The 19,757-nt window shown below is 48.2% G+C and overlaps 3 protein-coding genes across 8 annotated transcripts in view; all 3 read left to right on the top strand.

Annotated features, from left to right (window-relative positions):
- LOC135096956 (uncharacterized) overlaps positions 1–5,588 on the top strand; it is a 29,680-nt gene extending 24,092 nt beyond the window's left edge. The window contains exon 6 of the transcript XR_010265225.1: positions 5,480–5,588. The gene's annotated coding sequence lies outside the window, so the exon portion shown is untranslated. The remainder of the gene's footprint in view (positions 1–5,479) is intronic.
- Positions 1–19,757, top strand: part of LOC135096954 (peptidyl-prolyl cis-trans isomerase B-like) — a 76,597-nt gene that overhangs the window by 39,737 nt on the left and 17,103 nt on the right. For 5 of the 6 annotated variants that reach the window (XM_063998723.1, XM_063998722.1, XM_063998724.1 and 2 more), the window contains exons 1-2: positions 16,605–16,739; positions 18,155–18,337. In XM_063998723.1, the coding sequence (XP_063854793.1) occupies positions 16,737–16,739; positions 18,155–18,337 (186 nt within the window). In that variant the 5' untranslated portion in view covers positions 16,605–16,736. Of the gene's footprint in view, positions 1–16,604; positions 16,740–18,154; positions 18,338–19,757 lie in introns of those variants that run through there. The other variant, XM_063998721.1, reaches the window with a different exon arrangement.
- On the top strand, positions 6,819–14,496 carry LOC135096957 (uncharacterized). The gene is made up of 6 exons (XM_063998727.1): positions 6,819–6,951; positions 7,384–7,622; positions 7,973–8,071; positions 8,428–8,630; positions 10,607–10,706; positions 14,364–14,496. The coding sequence occupies exons 2-4, from the start codon at positions 7,401–7,403 to the stop codon at positions 8,464–8,466; spliced, it is 360 nt and encodes a 119-aa protein (XP_063854797.1). The 5' UTR covers positions 6,819–6,951; positions 7,384–7,400; the 3' UTR covers positions 8,467–8,630; positions 10,607–10,706; positions 14,364–14,496.

Genomic DNA, 19,757 nt, shown 5'->3' with positions numbered 1-19,757 from the left:
GAAAAAAATCTGTCTTGACTCTTGCAGAAAAAAAAAAAAAAAGGTAGGAATGAGAGCGTCGGGGAGTATGCAGAAGCAGGTGTGTCTCATGCGTGTTGGCGGCTGAGGGGAAGAATATATAATGTTCTCTACTCCTTGCTGGGGAAATGAGTGTGTCTATGGTGAAGTGTATCCGACTTTCGTTTTTTTTTTTTTTATATATATACTTTTGGTCATAGTAAAGGTACAGTGTGCGATTGGGTGACTGTGGTGTGGGTGCTTGCAGTTAGTGGAGTGTCTCGGAGGTGCTTTGGGGCCTGAGCTAATGCAAGAAAATCAATGAGGAGAAAGTTGTCTGTCATTTGGACGATTGTATGAGGGAAAGGAGGAAAGATTAGAGCGAGAGAGAGAGAGAGAGAGAGAGAGAGAGAGAGAGAGAGAGAGAGAGAGAGAGAGAGAGAGAGTGTGTGTGTGTTTGTGTCTTTGCCGACGTCTCTCTGTCTGTCTGTTTCCGTGGGTATTTGTTTCAATGCATCACAGTCTGTCGTCCCTTTTGTTTGTCCCTTCTGTCTGTCTGTTGGCTTTCGTCTTGTTGTCTTTTGGTGTTTGTATGCCTGTGTCAGTCTGTCAAGGTCTGTTTGTTTGTTCGATGTGTTCCTGTGTACCTAAGTCTGTGTCTGTGCCACTGTCAGTATCTGGATTGTTATCGAGTTAGGCAGCAAGGCTCATGAGACTTGACAGTGGACACACATGGCGGGTTTAGAAGCGTTCCCCGACAGGTGCCGCCAGCTGTCACAATACTCGCCCTTGTGTTTGTTTTATTTTTTACTCGCTGACTGTGCCGGCATCGTCCCATCCTCTTCACGTGTGTGTGTGTGTGTGTGTGTGTGTGTGTGTGCTGACATACTAAAGGAAGCTAAATTCTAGAGTCAGCTTGCAAGAGAAAGGAGTTTATGCGTATGGCGTGCAAATGTTTTCTCGCTAACTTGCTCTTCGCTGAGAGTTTCATGATGATGCAAGAGTGCGGGAGTCACTTAACACATCCAAACTTTACCATCGCCGACTTGCTTTGTTTATTTTGCTGTTAGCACGTTTTGCCTCACTCAAGACTTCCTCATAATGGCCATGAGGGAGAGTGTTAAGTTGTTTACTCACCCGGGTGTCATCAGCGGGTATCGACTGCTCGTACAACCTCGCGCGCATTGCCTAGAGCCTCGCAGGGACAATAAAAACAACAGCTGCAGGAGGGTAAAGATAGTTGACAGCTCAAGGACGGACATTCGTCGCTTACATATTAGACACTTAGTAGAGCTGCTACTCGTAAGTTCCCAATCTGCACACTTCGTTCACATTTCGGAAAATGACCTAAAGCGTGAGTGTCTGCGCTCTATCACTACTGCCTGAGGAAACCCGGGGGCTTCTTTCATGAACTAATCTCGTAAGGAAATTAAATAAAGCAAAAGAATAAAAGAACGTAGGAGGCAATGACTCTTTCAAACGCACAGGGAAAGTTAAAAAAGGGGATATGATCTCTCGCCCTCCACTTGGGTAATAGAGTGGGAAGCTCGTCACGCCCCAGACGCTGTAAAAAGCCAACACTATCAGACGCAGGAGGCGGAGCATCTAACCCTGACTGCTATTTATGCCAGAGGTGTAAGTGATGCCGTTAAATCTCTGATGGGAAGTTCTCAAGTGCTGGCAAGACGAACCAGACGCTTCTCACGGTTGCATGAGTAAACAACATCACTCAAGACACTGCAGTATTTTTTTTCATCCTCCACTTAACGTACAGCGAGTGGAGTTCCTGCGTGAGATTGTCGCGGAGTGAGGAATAGCGGGTATCATTTTCCTTTAATTATATCCATGAATTACTGGTTCGCATACGGAATTCCTGTTTCCCTTTTCACTCTAGGAATGGAAAATTTTATCTACAACCAATTCGAGGCTCGTCGGCGAGAGCTATTGATCTGTGAACGACGGTCCCCCGAGGCAGCCCAGTGACCCACACACGCCGCCACTGAGAATGACTTTTTTCTCCTCAACACTGTTTTACGAGAGGACAGTCGGAGCCGCGGTTTTGGCTTACAGTAACGAGGTTGTCAAAGTGATGCACGGGACAGCTAACCTACACGAGAGGATCTGTCGCCCTGAGGCTCGACCCTTAGACATGAAGGTGAAGCTTTTTGTATGTGTATGTGTGTATTTGTATGTGCATCGCATTCTTTTGTTATAGCGAGGCACTTCGGGATGTGAGTCAGGTTGAGCGAATTCAAGTAGTTATGTAGCTGTAATAACAGAGGTGTCACATAATTTCAGAGTACTTTTTGTTTGAAATTTCATGGAAATGTAAGGGAAATGGAAGTCTGCGGGACCCTCGATGCGTGTGGCTGGCTAACTAGAAGAATATTTTGTGTGTGATTGCAGCACCGTTTCTCAAGAATGCGTGACTAACAGATTTTATGACTTGCACCGAAACTGTTCAGAATTCTTGGCTGTATATAACCTTTTCGAGATTGAACCGCGGACCACTACTGACTGTATGACTAAAGATGACATCACCAAGACCCGGTTTGCTTTATGGCTTTCCATGCATTCAAGTCGGCACAGCAGTCCTTTGTAACCCGTGTACCGCTGGCCCGGCTGGACTGCAGTGATCACTCCTGCCTTCTGCCTTTATTGCTCCTAGGGAATTCCACCAGTGTAAGAGTAGCAATGAAAAATCTATACGTCCGCCATGCAATAACTAACACAGACCAACAACTTGACCTCGGACGAGTCTCAGGAGTACGACCCTTGAGAGTGATAACGTTCCTCTCTCTCTCTCTCCCTTCCTCCCTCTCTCCGTCCACCAGTGCCGTCACCAACATACTACCGGACCAACACAGCCGCCTCAGGCATCACGCCATTGCCCTCTCGATCATAAAGTAACATTCCAGTGAGGTCAGCACCTGGACGTCTGTGGAGGTAGTTTCTAGGGACGCGCGAGAGGAAGGTAGTGGAGGGCGGAACCCTTTTTTGGAGGTCATAAAGGCTTCCAGCAGAGCGAGTGACGGTGCCCTTGGATAGAAGAAAGAGGTGGAGAATCAGGAAAATAGACGAGGTGTTCTTGTAGGAGGAGGGATAGAGCAAAACCTACGCCCAGAATAAAAATCAAGACTGAAGCGTATGTATGTGCAGAGAGTGAACGTAGACCAGAATGGGAGGCTCTATGTTCTTTTGCGAGGTACAAATAGAAGAATAAACTTAAAAATGTACCTGGCAGAGGGATGAAAGCCAGGTATCTCAGAATGTGCGGAATGACGGGCATGAAAACAGAGGGTAAGATACCATGAGAGGCGAGGAGGGGAAGGGAGGCTATGGAGCGGCTTGTGGCGGTCACGTGGAAGGCAGTGGGGCAGAGAGAGGTTGGTTGTGCAAGGGTTGTTGACGATCCCCCGAGACAACCGTTACGACGGCCCGAGAGAGAGAGAGAGAGAGAGAGAGAGAGAGAGAGAGAGAGAGAGAGAGAGAGAGAGAGAGAGAGAGAGAGTTGATGAATAGATACACAAGCATGCATTCACGTACTCTCTAGCTGAAAGACTGAGCGCGCGCGCGCACACGCACGCACGCATGCACACACGCACGCGCGCGCGCACACGGACACACAAACACACACACACACACACACACACACACACACACACACACACACACACCACGACTGCTGCGGATATAATTCACTTTCCAGACAATTTGGTCGTGAAAGACTGGACATGAAACGTGATTAGCCTGTCCACTGTTTCCACCCACTGCCACCCACCAGACATGCCACCTCTTGCATGTTACCGCCACCCGCGTCTTGTCGCTGACCATGTGAAGGAAGCTCCGCCGCGCCGCGCCTCTGGTGATATGGACAGGAGGACGGTAATCGCTTCCCGAACCCCTTCCTCGACCCCCTGCTGCTGCTTGTCATAAGTTACTGTCGAGCGCATGGAAATTGTATGGGCGGAAATTGTCGTATGTAAATTGATCCGTAAATTACATTGAGAGCATTGTGGCGAGGTGAATTACCGTGACGCACTGGATATGTTTATCTGTTATCCCTCCCGACGGGCGTGTTTAATATTCGAGGACAGCGACTTCCACTGGTTCTTGTGAGCGATGACAGCGAAGTGATGAAAAGTTTAGTGAGGGCGTGAGAGATTGTGGCTCATGGTTATTTCATCACGTATAACTCTTCACTTAAAATGGAAGGTGTGAATGTGCTACGGTGAGACGAACCAGCTACGTTTTTGCTCGCAGACTACCACATTCTCTTTTATGGTGTGATTAAATGCTACATAAATTACAAATGAAGACGTACAATGTTTTTGTGCTTAAACACTTTGGCCTGTATTCTCAAACGCATCGGCCGATCAAAAGAACTAGTCTTAAATGGTATGGAAGTGATTAGTCAGGTTTTCATGAGTTCTCTTTCATCATTTGTGATACAGAATCCTTGTTAAACTTTCACTAGAGTCATAAAAAGAATACTTTCAAAATCTCAGTAACTTTGGTTAGAACCTATTAAAAGCATTGGAGATAAGACTCCGAAGCGCTTGAGCCTACGGACGTGCTCAACGAGGTTGCCTCTCTCAGGGGGGGCGGCGCCTTGCTGGAGGAGGGGGGTCGGGTATTGGTCGGCCCGCGTAGTGACAGGATTATGTACGGTGTTTGTCCTGCCACGTTATTGGTTTCGGGTGTTAACTTCCTCGCTTATTGGCAGCGACGGCTGCTGCCTCAAACTTTTCAGCAGAGTTAACGAATCGGTTTCTTTTCCGTGAAGCGCTCTGCCTCGAGGACCTCTCAGTCTTCACAGCCTTGGGTTCTTGAGAGTCCTGGTGTTTGACCGCCTCATATTTAGGACCACCTTGATCCTTACCTGTCCTGTGCAGGTATTCGGTGACAGGTGAATCGATACCTTGCGGTTTAGGGTTGTACCGCCTCTCGTGACTTATATGTAGCTGACTATGTAGCTGACTTGTTTTTTTTCTTTTTGGTAGGCGAAATAGATGTCAAATTAATTATAGTGATGTTTTTAGTTAGTTTTTCCTTTGTGCAGGTGTGACTGGCAGAGAATAATGATTACGAGTAGTGATGCTTGTGGTGATGTCTGTTGAGGTTTCTGGTGTTGTAGGTGGAAGGTGATGATGTTAAAGGCAGTGATGAAAGTGGCAGTGATTCTTTTGAGTGTTCTGTCATATTTGTTAAAGTTTTCAGTTAATCTATCTTTGTGGTAAGTGAGATAGATAGAGAATAATTATATTTTTTAGGCTTCTCTTATTTTCTCGCGTTCTTATAAAAGAGGTCGAGATTGCACGTACAAATTTAAGACGACAAACCAAAACCGTTAGTTCAGCATTTCAAATTACACAAGTTTCATGTGTAATTTCATATACTGAGAAGCAGAGGCATTAATTTAATATGTTCCTTATTTGTTATGATGAAAGGTAAATAAAGTGACCTGGACATCCATCCACAGGTGCAGTAAAGGTCACGCCAGGACACAGCCACGAGGACTGTCAGGTCAGGGAGAGATACAGCATTCCATTCCTCTCCATTCTTGACAGCAGTGGAAAGGTCACCAATATTGTGTCAGAGTTTGAGGTCAGGGAGAGGAAATTGAGCCTGTGTTTAGAAATGCTTTGCTCTCACCAAGATTATTTGCAAAGGCCACAGAGATACCTAGCTGGGTTCTCAAGATTAATAATGTAGAAATGTTGTTAATCTATCACTAGAACCATTAAAACATTCTTGAAAACCCATATTATTTCATGATGAGTATTTTTTCAAGGCTACAGAGATACCTAACTGGGTTCTCAAGATTAATAATGTAGAAATGTTGTTAATCTATCACTAGAACCATTAAAACATTCTTGAAAACCCATATTATTTCATGATGAGTATTTTTTCAAGGCCACAGAGATACTTAGCCAGGTTCTCAAGAGTGTTTCTCCTGTTAATAATATAGAAATGTTGTTATTGTGTCACTAGAACCTTACAAACATTCTTAAAAACCTGTGTAGCTTCATCTAGAGCCCTTTTGAAATAGTGGAGGTCTGGCGCCGAGATGTTTCAGAGCGTAGGCCTTAGATGCATGAAAGGTGTATAATATTCATTGTGGTTCTTGAGCTGTGATAGTATTTGTCAAGTCTTGCTAATGATGAACTGTAGCAGTACTGTTGTCTGCACTGTTTACCACCACAAAGACTGACCTAAGTCTTGCTAATGATGAACTGTAGCAGTACTGTTGTCTGCACTGTTTACCACCACAAAGACTGACCTAAGTCTTGATAATGATGAACTGTAGCAGTACTGTTGTCTGCACTGTTTACCACCACAAAGACTGAGGTGTGGTGGTTTATGAGATCCAGTAATACCATTCATTAAGTCTTAAACTATTAACTGCATCATCACTACTGTCCTCACTATTAAGCATAACAGGGCTTCACTCCCCTCACAGGGTTTGCTGAGGTTTGAGGCGCGGGGGGCAGTGCCGTCGGCCCTGTCGGCACTGAGGCTGTACAGAGGGTGCCACGCCCACCCCATGACGGTGCCTCGCTGCAGCAGGACGCAGGATGTCATTGAGCCCGTGCTGAGGCCCCAGTGGTGATCAGATGGTGATGCTGCAGATGATACTGGCATGTTGAGTATTATAATTAGCCACAAACACTTGCTTGCTTACTTTCATGTCTACACAGGTTCGCTTGGTGCAAGGAGTTGGCACAGGAGGCGTCCGAGGCTGTGCAGAGCGGCCGTCTGAACCTGGTGCCACAGCTGCACAGGAGGGCTTGGCATAGCTGGCTGGACAACATCACAGACTGGTGTGTCTCCCAGCAGCTCTGGTGGGGCCACAGAATCCCAGTGTACCACATCACTGCAGCAGACGGCTGGGAGGTGTGGGTGGCGGCTGCTTGGAGGAGGATGCAAGGCGGAAGGCTGTGGAGAAGGAAGGTGTGTGTTTACCTAGTGTTAGTTTGGATGGTCTAATATATGGCAGAAATGTTTACTTTTTATTCTTTTTCCTTCAGTTGATGTACATTCTTTGTGTTGTATCTCATAGTGTGTTCCTGTTATCAGTATTTCCGTGGGGCAAAGCTGTACCTAATTGTAGTTTTCCCTACAGTTGAGGTGCAGTCCTTGTCTGTATCACCTTTATTAACCTACTCTGGGTACCCTTCTATATTTCTGTGAGGAAAAACTGCATTATTTTATATCATTCAAGTGTGTGTGTGTGTGTGTGTGTGTGTGTGTGTGTGTGTGTGTGTGTGTGTGTGTGCAAACCCTCATTAAAATAATAAACCTCATGTAGCAATAGATAATAAAAGTCTTGACGGCTACGGTAATAATCGCAACTTTCCGTCTTCACCCTGTGCTCCTCCCCAGGCATACCCTTGGCCTCCATGTCCACCCAGCAGGAGGAAGATGTTCTGGACACCTGGTTCTCCTCTTGCCTGTTTCCCTTTGCCTCGCTGAGCTGGCCGGGTCAGGGGAGGGGAGAGACCATGCCTGACCTTGCTCGCTTCTACCCAACGACCTTGGTGAAGACGGGTCATGACATCCTCTTCTGGGTGGCTCAGATGGTCATGCTGGGACTCAACTTGACAGGGAGGCTTCTCTTTAAGGTGAGGCCATCTGGGTCTTGCTCTCCTGGTCCTGTTCTCTGTTATTGATCTTGTTTTTGTTCCTTTGTCTTAGTGTTATCAGAAACTCAGGTAACTAATTGTAGATGTGTAATTAGTCCATATTTTCATTGGTATATAACTAAAATATCTGTTAATACTGTAAACTCTAGCATTACTAATTGTTTGATAAAAAGATGGAGATTTCAGAAGGCTAGTAATGTTTATAGGTGGTGATAGATTGAAAGAATTGACTACCTGCGTGTTACCTCTCCTTCCTCATATAATTTGATATTAATTGTTACCAGTATTGCCTGTGCTATATCACCTGTTATATGACCCTCCCTCCCCAGACTGTGCTGCTGCATGGCCTCCTGTGTGATGGTGGCGGCCACAAGATGTCCAAGTCCTGGGGCAGTGTGATAGATGTCATCAATGGGGCGTCCCTGGAGGTGTGTGACTTGCTGGTGCTGGAGTGTGTTCTGATGTTCATTGGGTGTGGTGAGCAGTATCTGGACAGCAGTTGATACATGAATATCTGTGAAAGCTTCTTAGCAAGTGTATTTTTTTGAAGGAGCGCTAAAGACAGAGAGAGATTTTTAGATGTGATGGCAAAAATTGTGTTTATAATTCTGTTTTCTCTCTTTTCTCCTTCTTTGTCTTTTTATCTCTTCTCTTTTCTTCTTTTCCCTCTTCTCTACTTCAATTTTCCTGCTCATCTGTGTTCTCTTCTGTTTTTCATCACATTTCATCCCTTCCCTTCTCCCTCGTAGCCTCTCATCCTCTCACCACCCCTTCATGCCCTCAGGTACTGTGCGAGAGGGTGGAGGGGAGCCTGAATGCATAAGAGGTACTCACTGGTATCAGGATGAACTCCCCCACAGGCATCCCAGAGTGTGGAGCTGATGCCCTTCGGTTCACTCTGTGCTCCACCAACTTCAAGAGTCACTGTGGCATAGATAGATGAACGTGTATGACTGTGGTGCTTCGAGTCTTGTGTGGAGTTACCAGGTTGGTGTATGGATGAATAAATGGAGTAGAGATAAGATTTTGGTGAGTGCTCTTGTAAGATCAGGGTAGGAGTGCTTCTCGTCTCTGTCAAGGGCTAAGGTGTTGAGTGTTGAGTGAGTGTGAGGGTGAAAATTGTGTGTTTTGGTATATGTAGGAGATAAGATTGTAGTGAGTGCTCTTGTAAGGTTAGGGTAGGAGCGCTTCTCGTCTCCGTCAAGGGCTAAGGTGTTGTGTGTTGAGTGAGTGTTTGAATATATTTGTAGGAGATAATATTTTAGTGGTTCTCTTCCCCAACAAGGGTTAACGCATTGAAAGATTGTTGTGGGTGAGAGTAACGGTGAAAGTTGTGTGCCTTGTCTTGGTATATGTAAGAGATAAGCTATAATAAGTGTATTTGTAAGGTTAAGGTAGTAGTGCTTCTCTTCCCCAACAAAGGTTAAGGTGTTGAAAGAGTGTTGTGAGTGTGAGGTGGGTGTGAAAGCTGTGTGCCTTGCCTTGCTATGCGTTTGTACATCTCTTATAACACTTCCCTGCCTGATCAGCTGTGTTTCCATCTTTGCCCTTGTGGTGTGTGTGTGTGTGTGTGTGTGTGTGTGTGTGTGTGTGTTATATATAAAATGTAAATAAATAACTACATTTCTACTCTACTGATGGGAGAAACACGCTTCTAAAAGGCTCTATTCGAAGTGGCACAGGTTTTTAAGGATGTTTTTTATGGTTTTAGTGACAAATTAACATTCCTACATTACTAACAGGAGAAACACTCACGAAAACCTCTGCTAATCATCTTTGTGGCCTTCGGAATCAATCGTGTGAGAGAGAGAGAGAGAGAGAGAGAGAGAGAGAGAGAGAGAGAGAGAGAGAGAGAGAGAGAGAGAGAGAGATGGGAGAAAAGACACACACACACACACACACACACACAAGAGGACATGGAAGAAAACTAAAAATAATCACTTGCAGAAGGGGCATCAAGAAGTTTAGCTTCCTTCATAGAAGCATAGCGGCATGGAATGGACTGGAAGGGGAAGTGGTGTGTGCTACAAATATTCATGACTTTAAGGAAAAGTTGGATAAAAACAGTTATGGAGACGGGACAGTACGAGCTTAGCTCCTCTCCCCCGTGTCACAACTAGGTAAATACAACTAGGTAAACACACACACACACATAGACCTTAGCTAACAATTTCACACATTCCTCCTTCTGCCCACTGAGTGGGTGTGTATCTGCATGTGGGTGGTTGTGTCACCTGACTGCAATCCTCAAGAGGTGTGTGTGTGTGTGTGTGTGTGTGTGTGTGTGTGTGTGTGTGTGTGTGTGTGTGTGTGTGTCTCTCTCTCTCTCTCTCTCTCTCTCTCTCTCTCTCTCTCTCTCTCTCTCTCTCTCTCTCTCTCTCTCTCTCTCTCTCTCGAGTGAAATAGTTATCCAAACAGCCTATTAAAGAGAGAGAGAGAGAGAGAGAGAGAGAGAGAGAGAGAGAGAGAGAGAGAGATGAAGGGGAGGGAAGGCCCATAGCCAAAAGGTGTGAATGGATTTACTTGATCCCCTTCCTTTGAGTGAACTGCCGCCCTTCGTATGGAAACTTTTACTTGTTAAGTTAATCCACCAAAGATTAGAAGATGTGGAAAGTTGAGTGGAAAAAGACCTGCCCTGGGCCCATCATTTTTGTGAGTGACTTTTACCAGAGACGAGGGTGTGAAAAAATTAGTTATCCATCTTGTCCTACCACATCTTTCCTGACTCCCAGACCAACATGAAGCATTTCTTTTCTTTCACAGCCATGTCTATGCACTATACTGGCTAGAAATTGCACAATCTGCTTCTTTAATTGTTTCCTTTCTTGAATGTGCATATAAATGTTTTCAGCTGTGCATTCCATGCTGTGTAATGTTGTAGTGAATGATTAAATTCTAGACTAAGTTGTGAGTCAAACATGTATAAAGCAGCAGGAGTATTGATGTGTGCGTTTTCCCTGCAGGTGGTAACACGGAGAGCAAGTGGAAGAAACCTTGGGGGACTTCCATGACTCAGGAACAAGCACACCTCACTGGGAGCCTTGTGACTGACAGGTGGTTCAGGTGAATACTGTATTTTGTTGGCACAATTGAGAATTCTCTGTCCAAAATTCCAAAATCTGAATGTTTTTAATTGTCATGTCATGTAACAGATGGAAAATCCCACAAAGTGGTGGAAAGGTTTGCACTGCAAAAGAAAAGAAAAAAAAAAGAAAGAAATGATGAATTGTAAACCCCACAGACCAAAGCTCTGATGCTTGGCTTACTGCAATGGGAGGCACCAAAAACTGGCAAGTTGTCATCACACACACATACTCTGAAGATGTGATGCTCAGTTTTTTAATCTGACTGTGTGCTGAGCGCATAACAGAGGTGATAGTGTCTGGCATGGAGGCATACATATCTCGCTCTTATTCTCGGCCTAAACCTTCCAAACCTTGGTTTAACACGACCTGTTCTTGTGCTATACATGATAGAAAAGTGGCTTACACAAGTCATTTGAGCCTTTCATCACCAAAATCTCATGCACTTTATATTTTTGCCCAAAGTCATGCCAAGTCTTTTCTCCAACTAGCCAAAAACTCCTTCATTAATAGAAAGTGTCAAAATCTTTCAAGATCTAACTACCCTCATGACTTCTGGCAACTAGCCAAAAACATCTCCAATAACTTTGCTTCTTTTTTCTCTCCTTTATTTCAATCAAATGGCACCACTGCTATCACATCAATCTCTAAAGCCGAACTCCTTGCTCAGACCTTTGCTAAAAAGTCTAACTTGGATGATTCAGGGCTCGTTCCTCTCTCTCCTCCACCCTCCTCCTCCTCCTCCTCCTCCTCCTCCTCCTCCTCCTCCTCCTCCTACTACTACTACTACTACTACTACTACTACTACTACCTATTAAAATTCTTTGCAGTGATGTTTTCCTTACTACTACTACTACTACTACTACTACTACCTATTAAAATTCTTCGCAATAATGTTTTCCATGCCCTCACTGGCCTAAACCCTCGGAAGGCTTATGGACCTGATGGGGTCCCTGCTATTGTTCTCAAAAACTGCGCCTCTGTGCTTGCACCTTGCCTAGTCAAACTCAACTCTGTCTGTTAACATCTACCTTTCCTTCTTGCTGGAAGTTTGCCTACATTCAGCCTGTTCCTAAAATGTGTGACTGTTCTAATCCCTCAAACTATGTCTTCTTGTTTTAATTTCCTGCCTATCTAAAGTTTTTGAATCTATCTTCAACAGAAAGATTCTTAAACATCTATCACTTCACAACCTTATATCTGATCGCCAGTATGTATGGGTTCTGTCAAGGCTGCTCTACTGGTGATCTGGCTTTCCTTACTGAGTCTTGATCATCCTCTTTTAGAGATTTTGGTGAAACTTTTGCTGTTGCCTTAGACATATCAAAAACGTTTGATAGAGTGATACAAAGCTTTGATTTCCAAACTACCCTCCTACGGTTTCTATCCCTCTCTCTGTAACTTCATCTCAAGTTTCCTTTTTGACCGTTCTATTGCTACTGTGGTAGACGGTTACTGTTCTTCTCCTAAATCTATTAACAGTGGTGTTCCTCAGGGTTCTGTCCTGTTACCCACTCTCTTATTATTCATCAATGACCTTTTAAACCAAACTTCTTGTCCTATCCACTCTTATGCTGATGATACAACCCTGCACTTTTCCACATCTTTTTGTAGATGTCAAAACCCCTCAGGAAGCAAACAGCTCATGCAGGGAAACCACAGAATGCCTAACTTCTGATCTGAAGAAGAATGAAACAAGAATGAAGAAATGAAGAAGGAAATATAAAAATAGAAAGAATGAATGAGGGAAGAAGATGATAAACACGACAGCAGGTAGCAAGAAGGTATCACCACCCTGATAGAGAAGAGGCGAGACGTGGCCACCGAGAAGAACAACAAGGTGCGGTGAGTCATCACAACACTAACAGGGCCGGAGATTAGCACAAGATTACAAGAAGAGGTACTCAGGAGGCCATCAATGAATTAGTATACGAGGGAAGCAGAGGTCACCAGGAGCAGATGATGTGGACAACACGGACAGCCGGCACACCATAGGAACCGCCGCCTTCTTGTTCCTGATTAGAAGATGCGATTACCAAAGCTACTCAGGAATGAATCTTATTGAAAGTTAAGAGAAAATAAACTGTCTGATCGAAGTATGGGAAGAAAAATAGAGTTACTTGAAAGTGGACCTTGCGGAAAGTATAGGAAAATGAACCATATGATCAAAGTTTGAGAAAATTAATATACCTACTTGAAAATTAACCTTATTGAACGTTACAGGAAAATGAACCGTATGATCGAATTACTGGAAAATAAATGTTATAGCAACGGGAGCCTTGTTGGGACAAAAGGTCGCTATAACATCACGTGTATATTACAAGGTGTAGGAGACGGGAATAGACAGAAGCAGACAGAGAGACAAGCTACACCAGAGAGGGTCAAGATGGGCAAGGTCCCTGTCACAGTGCCAGTAAGTAGAACCAGATAGTTGTAATGCAATCACAGTAAAATGTTGGTGTTATATTTTGACAGAGAGGGATTGGGTGGTGTGGGGTGTGTTCCTCATTGAATATTACCTGCCAGGTTTGTGTAGGATGTGATTTATCATTGAGTATTAAATATGTGAAGTGATTTGAATCGGAAGTGTAATGTGAAGTGTTCCAGATATTTAATAAAATTTATTTGAAGAGAGATGAAACTATTTTCGTATTTTTTTCGTTGTTGTCGTAAGTCGTATATGATCGTCTGAGTGTAAATGTATGTAAATAACACAAATTAGGTAAAAATTATAGAAACTTAAAGCGTTCCCTTGAACCCACAAAAGCCAGTCTTATAGATTAAGGACTCACCAACACCGTGCAAAGTAGAAACACGACATTACAACGTGGCGGCGCCAGTGACAGTGATGTGTTGCATCACTCATAACAGACAGGACAGTATCTCATCAATAAGAGGACCACACCTCGGTGAGGAGCATTTGTCCCATCACGGATCTGAGAGGTAATTGTTATTCAAATGTTAAGGAAAGAATACTTCTATAGAGCGGAATAAAAGTAATGTTTGTGCTGTTCACGTTGATGGTCGGTCAGTTCAGCAGTGACATGAAAGTCAGCTGCCAGACAAGGCGGGAGTTGCTTCGGGTATCAGTGTGGCAGCTTTTCCCCGACATGGGGGGCGATTAAAATTATCAGATACTGCGATTCTTCCAGTGGCCACCTCCCCAGCTCCCCGCCGCCAGTGGTGTGATACAAGTAGTAATCTTATCACTCTTGTCTTGACTCGCCTGTGGAGTGTTGGCGGTGGAGTGAACACGTAGTACCTCTGGCAGCATCACCTGGCGGCGCTGGTAACGCGGAGAAACATAGGTGTTGAAGCTGCTCTTCATCCACCCATGCTGCCCCTCTCACCGCATCAAATTTTCTCAATACTAATTCCTTTGGATCTTCATTAATGCGTCTACCCCCGTGAGTGAGCCACATGAAGCACACGTCAGCATCACCACCCTTGGCTTGACACGCTCCCACAGCAACAAGGTGCATGCTGGCGTGTCTGCCAGAGCCTTACAGCGACCTGTTGCCCCCACACGGCTTCCATTGCTATAAGATTTATTTGCCATTACTTTAGTTTATTTTACTATAACTTTAAGTGAGCTTATGTTTTGACTAACTGGTTAATTGCATCTCCATCCAATCAGGAGCAAGGAGGCGGAGTGGGACGCGCGTTGTGGCACCAACACAGAGGCAGGCAGCCTGAAGCAAGGGCAGTAACACAGAGGCAGGCAGCCTGAAGGAAGGCCAGCAACACAGAGGCAGGCAGCCTGAAGGAAGGCCAGCAACACAGAGGCAGGCAGCCTGAAGCAAGGGCAGTAACACAGAGGCAGGCAGCCTGAAGGAAGGCCAGCAACACAGAGGCAGGCAGCCTGAAGGAAGGCCAGCAACACAGAGGCAGGCAGCCTGAAGGAAGGCCAGCAACACAGAGGCAGGCAGCCTGAAGGAAGGCCAGCAACACAGAGGCAGGCAGCCTGAAGGAAGGCCAGCAACACAGAGGCAGGCAGCCTGAAGGAAGGCCAGCAACACAGAGGCAGGCAGCCTGAAGCAAGGGCAGTAACACAGAGGCAGGCAGCCTGAAGGAAGGCCAGCAACACAGAGGCAGGCAGCCTGAAGGAAGGCCAGCAACACAGAGGCAGGCAGCCTGAAGGAAGGCCAGCAACACAGAGGCAGGCAGCCTGAAGGAAGGCCAGCAACACAGAGGCAGGCAGCCTGAAGGAAGGCCAGCAACACAGAGGCAGGCAGCCTGAAGGAAGGCCAGCAACACAGAGGCAGGCAGCCTGAAGGAAGGCCAGCAACACAGAGGCAGGCAGCCTGAAGGAAGGCCAGCAACACAGAGGCAGGCAGCCTGAAGGAAGGCCAGCAACACAGAGGCAGGCAGCCTGAAGGAAGGCCAGCAACACAGAGGCAGGCAGCCTGAAGCAAGGCCAGCAACACAGAGGCAGGCAGCCTGAAGGAAGGCCAGCAACACAGAGGCAGGCAGCCTGAAGGAAGGCCAGCAACACAGAGGCAGGCAGCCTGAAGGAAGGCCAGCAACACAGAGGCAGGCAGCCTGAAGGAAAGCCAGCAACACAGAGGCAGGCAGCCTGAAGGAAGGCCAGCAACACAGAGGCAGGCAGCCTGAAGGAAGGCCAGCAACACAGAGGCAGGCAGCCTGAAGGAAGGCCAGCAACACAGAGGCAGGCAGCCTGAAGGAAGGCCAGCAACACAGAGGCAGGCAGCCTGAAGGAAGGCCAGCAACACAGAGGCAGGCAGCCTGAAGGAAGGCCAGCAACACAGAGGCAGGCAGCCTGAAGCAAGGGCAGTAACACAGAGGCAGGCAGCCTGAAGCAAGGCCAGCAACACAGAGGCAGGCAGCCTGAAGGAAGGCCAGCAACACAGAGGCAGGCAGCCTGAAGCAAGGCCAGCAACACAGAGGCAGGCAGCCTGAAGGAAGGCCAGCAACACAGAGGCAGGCAGCCTGAAGAAAGGCCAGCAACACAGAGGCAGGCAGCCTGAAGGAAGGCCAGCAACACAGAGGCAGGCAGCCTGAAGCAAGGCCAGCAACACAGAGGCAGGCAGCCTGAAGGAAGGCCAGCAACACAGAGGCAGGCAGCCTGAAGGAAGGCCAGCAACACAGAGGCAGGCAGCCTGAAGGAAGGCCAGCAACACAGAGGCAGGCAGCCTGAAGGAAGGCCAGCAACACAGAGGCAGGCAGCCTGAAGGAAGGCCAGCAACACAGAGGCAGGCAGCCTGAAGGAAGGCCAGCAACACAGAGGCAGGCAGCCTGAAGGAAGGCCAGCAACACAGAGGCAGGCAGCCTGAAGCAAGGCCAGCAACACAGAGGCAGGCAGCCTGAAGGAAGGCCAGCAACACAGAGGCAGGCAGCCTGAAGGAAGGCCAGCAACACAGAGGCAGGCAGCCTGAAGGAAGGCCAGCAACACAGAGGCAGGCAGCCTGAAGCAAGGGCAGTAACACAGAGGCAGGCAGCCTGAAGGAAGGCCAGCAACACAGAGGCAGGCAGCCTGAAGGAAGGCCAGCAACACAGAGGCAGGCAGCCTGAAGGAAGGCCAGCAACACAGAGGCAGGCAGCCTGAAGCAAGGGCAGTAACACAGAGGCAGGCAGCCTGAAGCAAGGCCAGCAACACAGAGGCAGGCAGCCTGAAGGAAGGCCAGCAACACAGAGGCAGGCAGCCTGAAGGAAGGCCAGCAACACAGAGGCAGGCAGCCTGAAGCAAGGCCAGCAACACAGAGGCAGGCAGCCTGAAGGAAGGCCAGCAACACAGAGGCAGGCAGCCTGAAGCAAGGGCAGTAACACAGAGGCAGGCAGCCTGAAGGAAGGCCAGCAACACAGAGGCAGGCAGCCTGAAGGAAGGCCAGCAACACAGAGGCAGGCAGCCTGAAGGAAGGCCAGCAACACAGAGGCAGGCAGCCTGAAGGAAGGCCAGCAACACAGAGGCAGGCAGCCTGAAGGAAGGCCAGCAACACAGAGGCAGGCAGCCTGAAGGAAGGCCAGCAACACAGAGGCAGGAGTTTGAGCCATGGTGAGTGTTGTCCTCAGCAGTATTGGAATTATATATATATATATATATATATATATATATATATATATATATATATATATATATATATATATATATATATATATATATATATATATATATATATATATATATATATATATATATACATGCATATTAAATGAATGGTTGTGAATGAGGGGGAAAACATGAAGGTTAGGGGTTAATGGTGGAGGAAAGATTGACAGTAGCAGCAGCAGCAGCAGCAGCAGCATGAGGTGTTTGATGTGGAGAGCGTGCCGAGCTGGGTGGAGTGAGTCCCTCACGCCGCCTCTTTGTTGCAGGATGACAACGTGGAGGACTGTCCAGTGTGCCTCACCACCTTTGACGACACCCTCTGGCGGCCACGCAACCTGCCCTGTGGCCATACAGTGTGCTCGCCGTGCATTGACGGACTGAAGCAGCAGGGTGCCATCACGTGCCCTACTGCCGGGCGAGTCACGCCGTGCCCGAGGCGGGCCAGTTCCCCATCTCCTATATTACAGAGGGCCTTATCAGGAGACTGAGAAGACTGGCCTCTCTGCCAGCCGAGCCAGGGAAGCAGGCAGCCCCACCAGTGACACGGCCTGCACCAAAGGCGACAACGGGATTCAGCAGGAAGGCACAGTCCCTGCTGCAGGAGCAAGAAGTGAAGGTCCTGGCTGCCATCCGCTCCTGCCAGGAGGAGCAGAGCCAGCTGGCCGAGTATCTGACAACCCTCGGTGGCTGGAGCAGTCGCCAGCAGCGGCTGCAAGACGAGCTGCAGACTCTGGTGGACCAGAGCAAGAGTGCCCAGGAGGCGGTGCACCGCGAGGAGTCCCGGGTAGAGGGCAGGCAGGAGGAGGTGCGGCAGAAGGAGCAGCAGCTGCACGCCGCGCTACAGTCGCTGCGCACGGCCGCAACACGGCAGGAAGCTTACGAGGTCATTGAGGACACAGACCTTCTGGTGGAGAAGGACAGAGGGGTGTCTGGGAGTGTTTCCCAACGTCCACGCCGTCACCACCGTCACCAGGGTGGGTGTGGCCTCACACTTGTTGTGCTTGCAGGTCACTCCTCTGGCCACGGTCAGTGAGTGAGTGAGTTTATTGAGCACACCTCAAGCTGTGCATACAACACTCACATACAACACAGTGTTTGTAGTCCCAAACATGTGCTTTACTCCACAACAATGTTAAAACATTAAACTCCAAGTAGCGCGTCAACACTTCATCAGTCACTTGTTGAGTTACACAGTGGTACACAGTATTAAACTAATTACAAACACTTACTTCAAACCACCATTATTAACACTCCTGCCTAGATCATTTACCTCAGGCCACGCCTCCACCACACGTCCCTCCATTTGCACAGTACCCTACACACACACACACACACCGCCTCACTGCCGCGCTGTGTTTCAGGTGGCAGAGGCATCGCGCGCAGCCCTGCAGGCCGCCACCGCTGCCGCTGCTGCCACACAGGCAGCCCTGAAGGCAGCGGGCACTGCTGCTGCAGCCTCGGGGGACTCCAGCCTCCCAGCAGCCTGGGCCGAGGCCTCCTCCATCGCGGATAGGCTGCAGGCCCTGCTGGCGCCGCCCCTGACGGTGAGTGTGGCAGGCCTCGAGTGTCACTGCTGCCCGGCGCTGCTCTTGCTGCGCGGCTCACGGCTCTTTCTCTCTCCTTGTTGCTCTCTCTTTCCGCAGCCCTCTCTCTCTCTCTCTCTCTCTCTCTCTCTCTCTCTCTCTCTCTCCTGCCAGTGTGGGGTGATGTGCTAAGACGGGTTTGCAGGGGCTGTTTTTCCAGCCGGCTGGTCAGCCGAAAGCCTTCACACGGTGGAGAGCAGCCGCTGGCCCGCTGGCCCGCTGCATCACAACGAAAACAATCAAGATGGAATCGTCCTCCAACGAGCTGGCTGCTCTGGCTGTGGTTTTGCTGTGCTTGAAGAGAAAGCAAAGGAAGAAATGAGTGTGGAGTTGTTCATGGTGTATATAGTATGGCAGGCTGTGGTACTGTGGTGCTGTGGTACACACGTGCTGGGGCGGTGGCTGCCTCAGTGCCTGGTGTATATAGCCTGGCAGGCTGTGGTGCTGTGGTGCTGTGGTGCTGTGGTACACACGTGCTGGGCCACTGGCTGCCTCAGTGCCTGGTGTATATAGCCTGGCAGGCTGTGGTGCTGTGGTGCTGTGGTACACACGTGCTGGGCCGCTGGCTGCCTCAGTGCCTGGTGTATATACCCTGGCAGGCTGTGGTGCTGTGGTGCTGTGGTACACACGTGCTGGGCCGCTGGCTGCCTCAGTGCCTGGTGTATATAGCCTGGCAGGCTGTGGTGCTGTGGTGCTGTGGTACACACGTGCTGGGGCGGTGGCTGCCTCAGTGCCTGGTGTATATAGCCTGGCAGGCTGTGGTGCTGTGGTGCTGTGGTACACACGTGCTGGGCCGCTGGCTGCCTCAGTGCCTGGTGTATATAGCCTGGCAGGCTGTGGTGCTGTGGTGCTGTGGTACACACGTGCTGGGGCGGTGGCTGCCTCAGTGCCTGGTGTATATAGCCTGGCAGGCTGTGGTGCTGTGGTGCTGTGGTACACACGTGCTGGGCCGCTGGCTGCCTCAGTGCCTGGTGTATATAGCCTGGCAGGCTGTGGTGCTGTGGTGCTGTGGTACACACGTGCTGGGCCGCTGGCTGCCTCATTGCCTGGTGTATACAGCCTGGCAGGCTGTGGTGCTGTGGTGCTGTGGTAGACTCGTGCTGGGGCGCTGGCTGTCTCACTGACCACATAAACAAACATAAAGTTCCTCATCTGTTTTCCACAATTTTTATAAATGAATGTAAATATTTTATTTATTTATTGTACATAATGGCAGACAGTCAATGGTTATTACTAAAACACTTGCCAACAACATTCCTCCTATTTTCAATTTTATATTGAGAGTTGCTCTCATTTGACCCGGGAAAAATGGAGGCAAGGCGGCCCACACACCGGCTTCCTGGCTGCTCCGGCAATTCAGCAAATCGCGGCTGCATTTCGT

This window comes from Scylla paramamosain, unplaced genomic scaffold (assembly GCF_035594125.1).
Source record: "Scylla paramamosain isolate STU-SP2022 unplaced genomic scaffold, ASM3559412v1 Contig9, whole genome shotgun sequence".
In the NCBI taxonomy this organism is placed as follows: Eukaryota; Metazoa; Arthropoda; class Malacostraca; order Decapoda; family Portunidae; genus Scylla; species Scylla paramamosain.
Note: the sequence above shows the minus strand (reverse complement) of the source record. Positions and strands in the feature narration are given on the sequence as shown.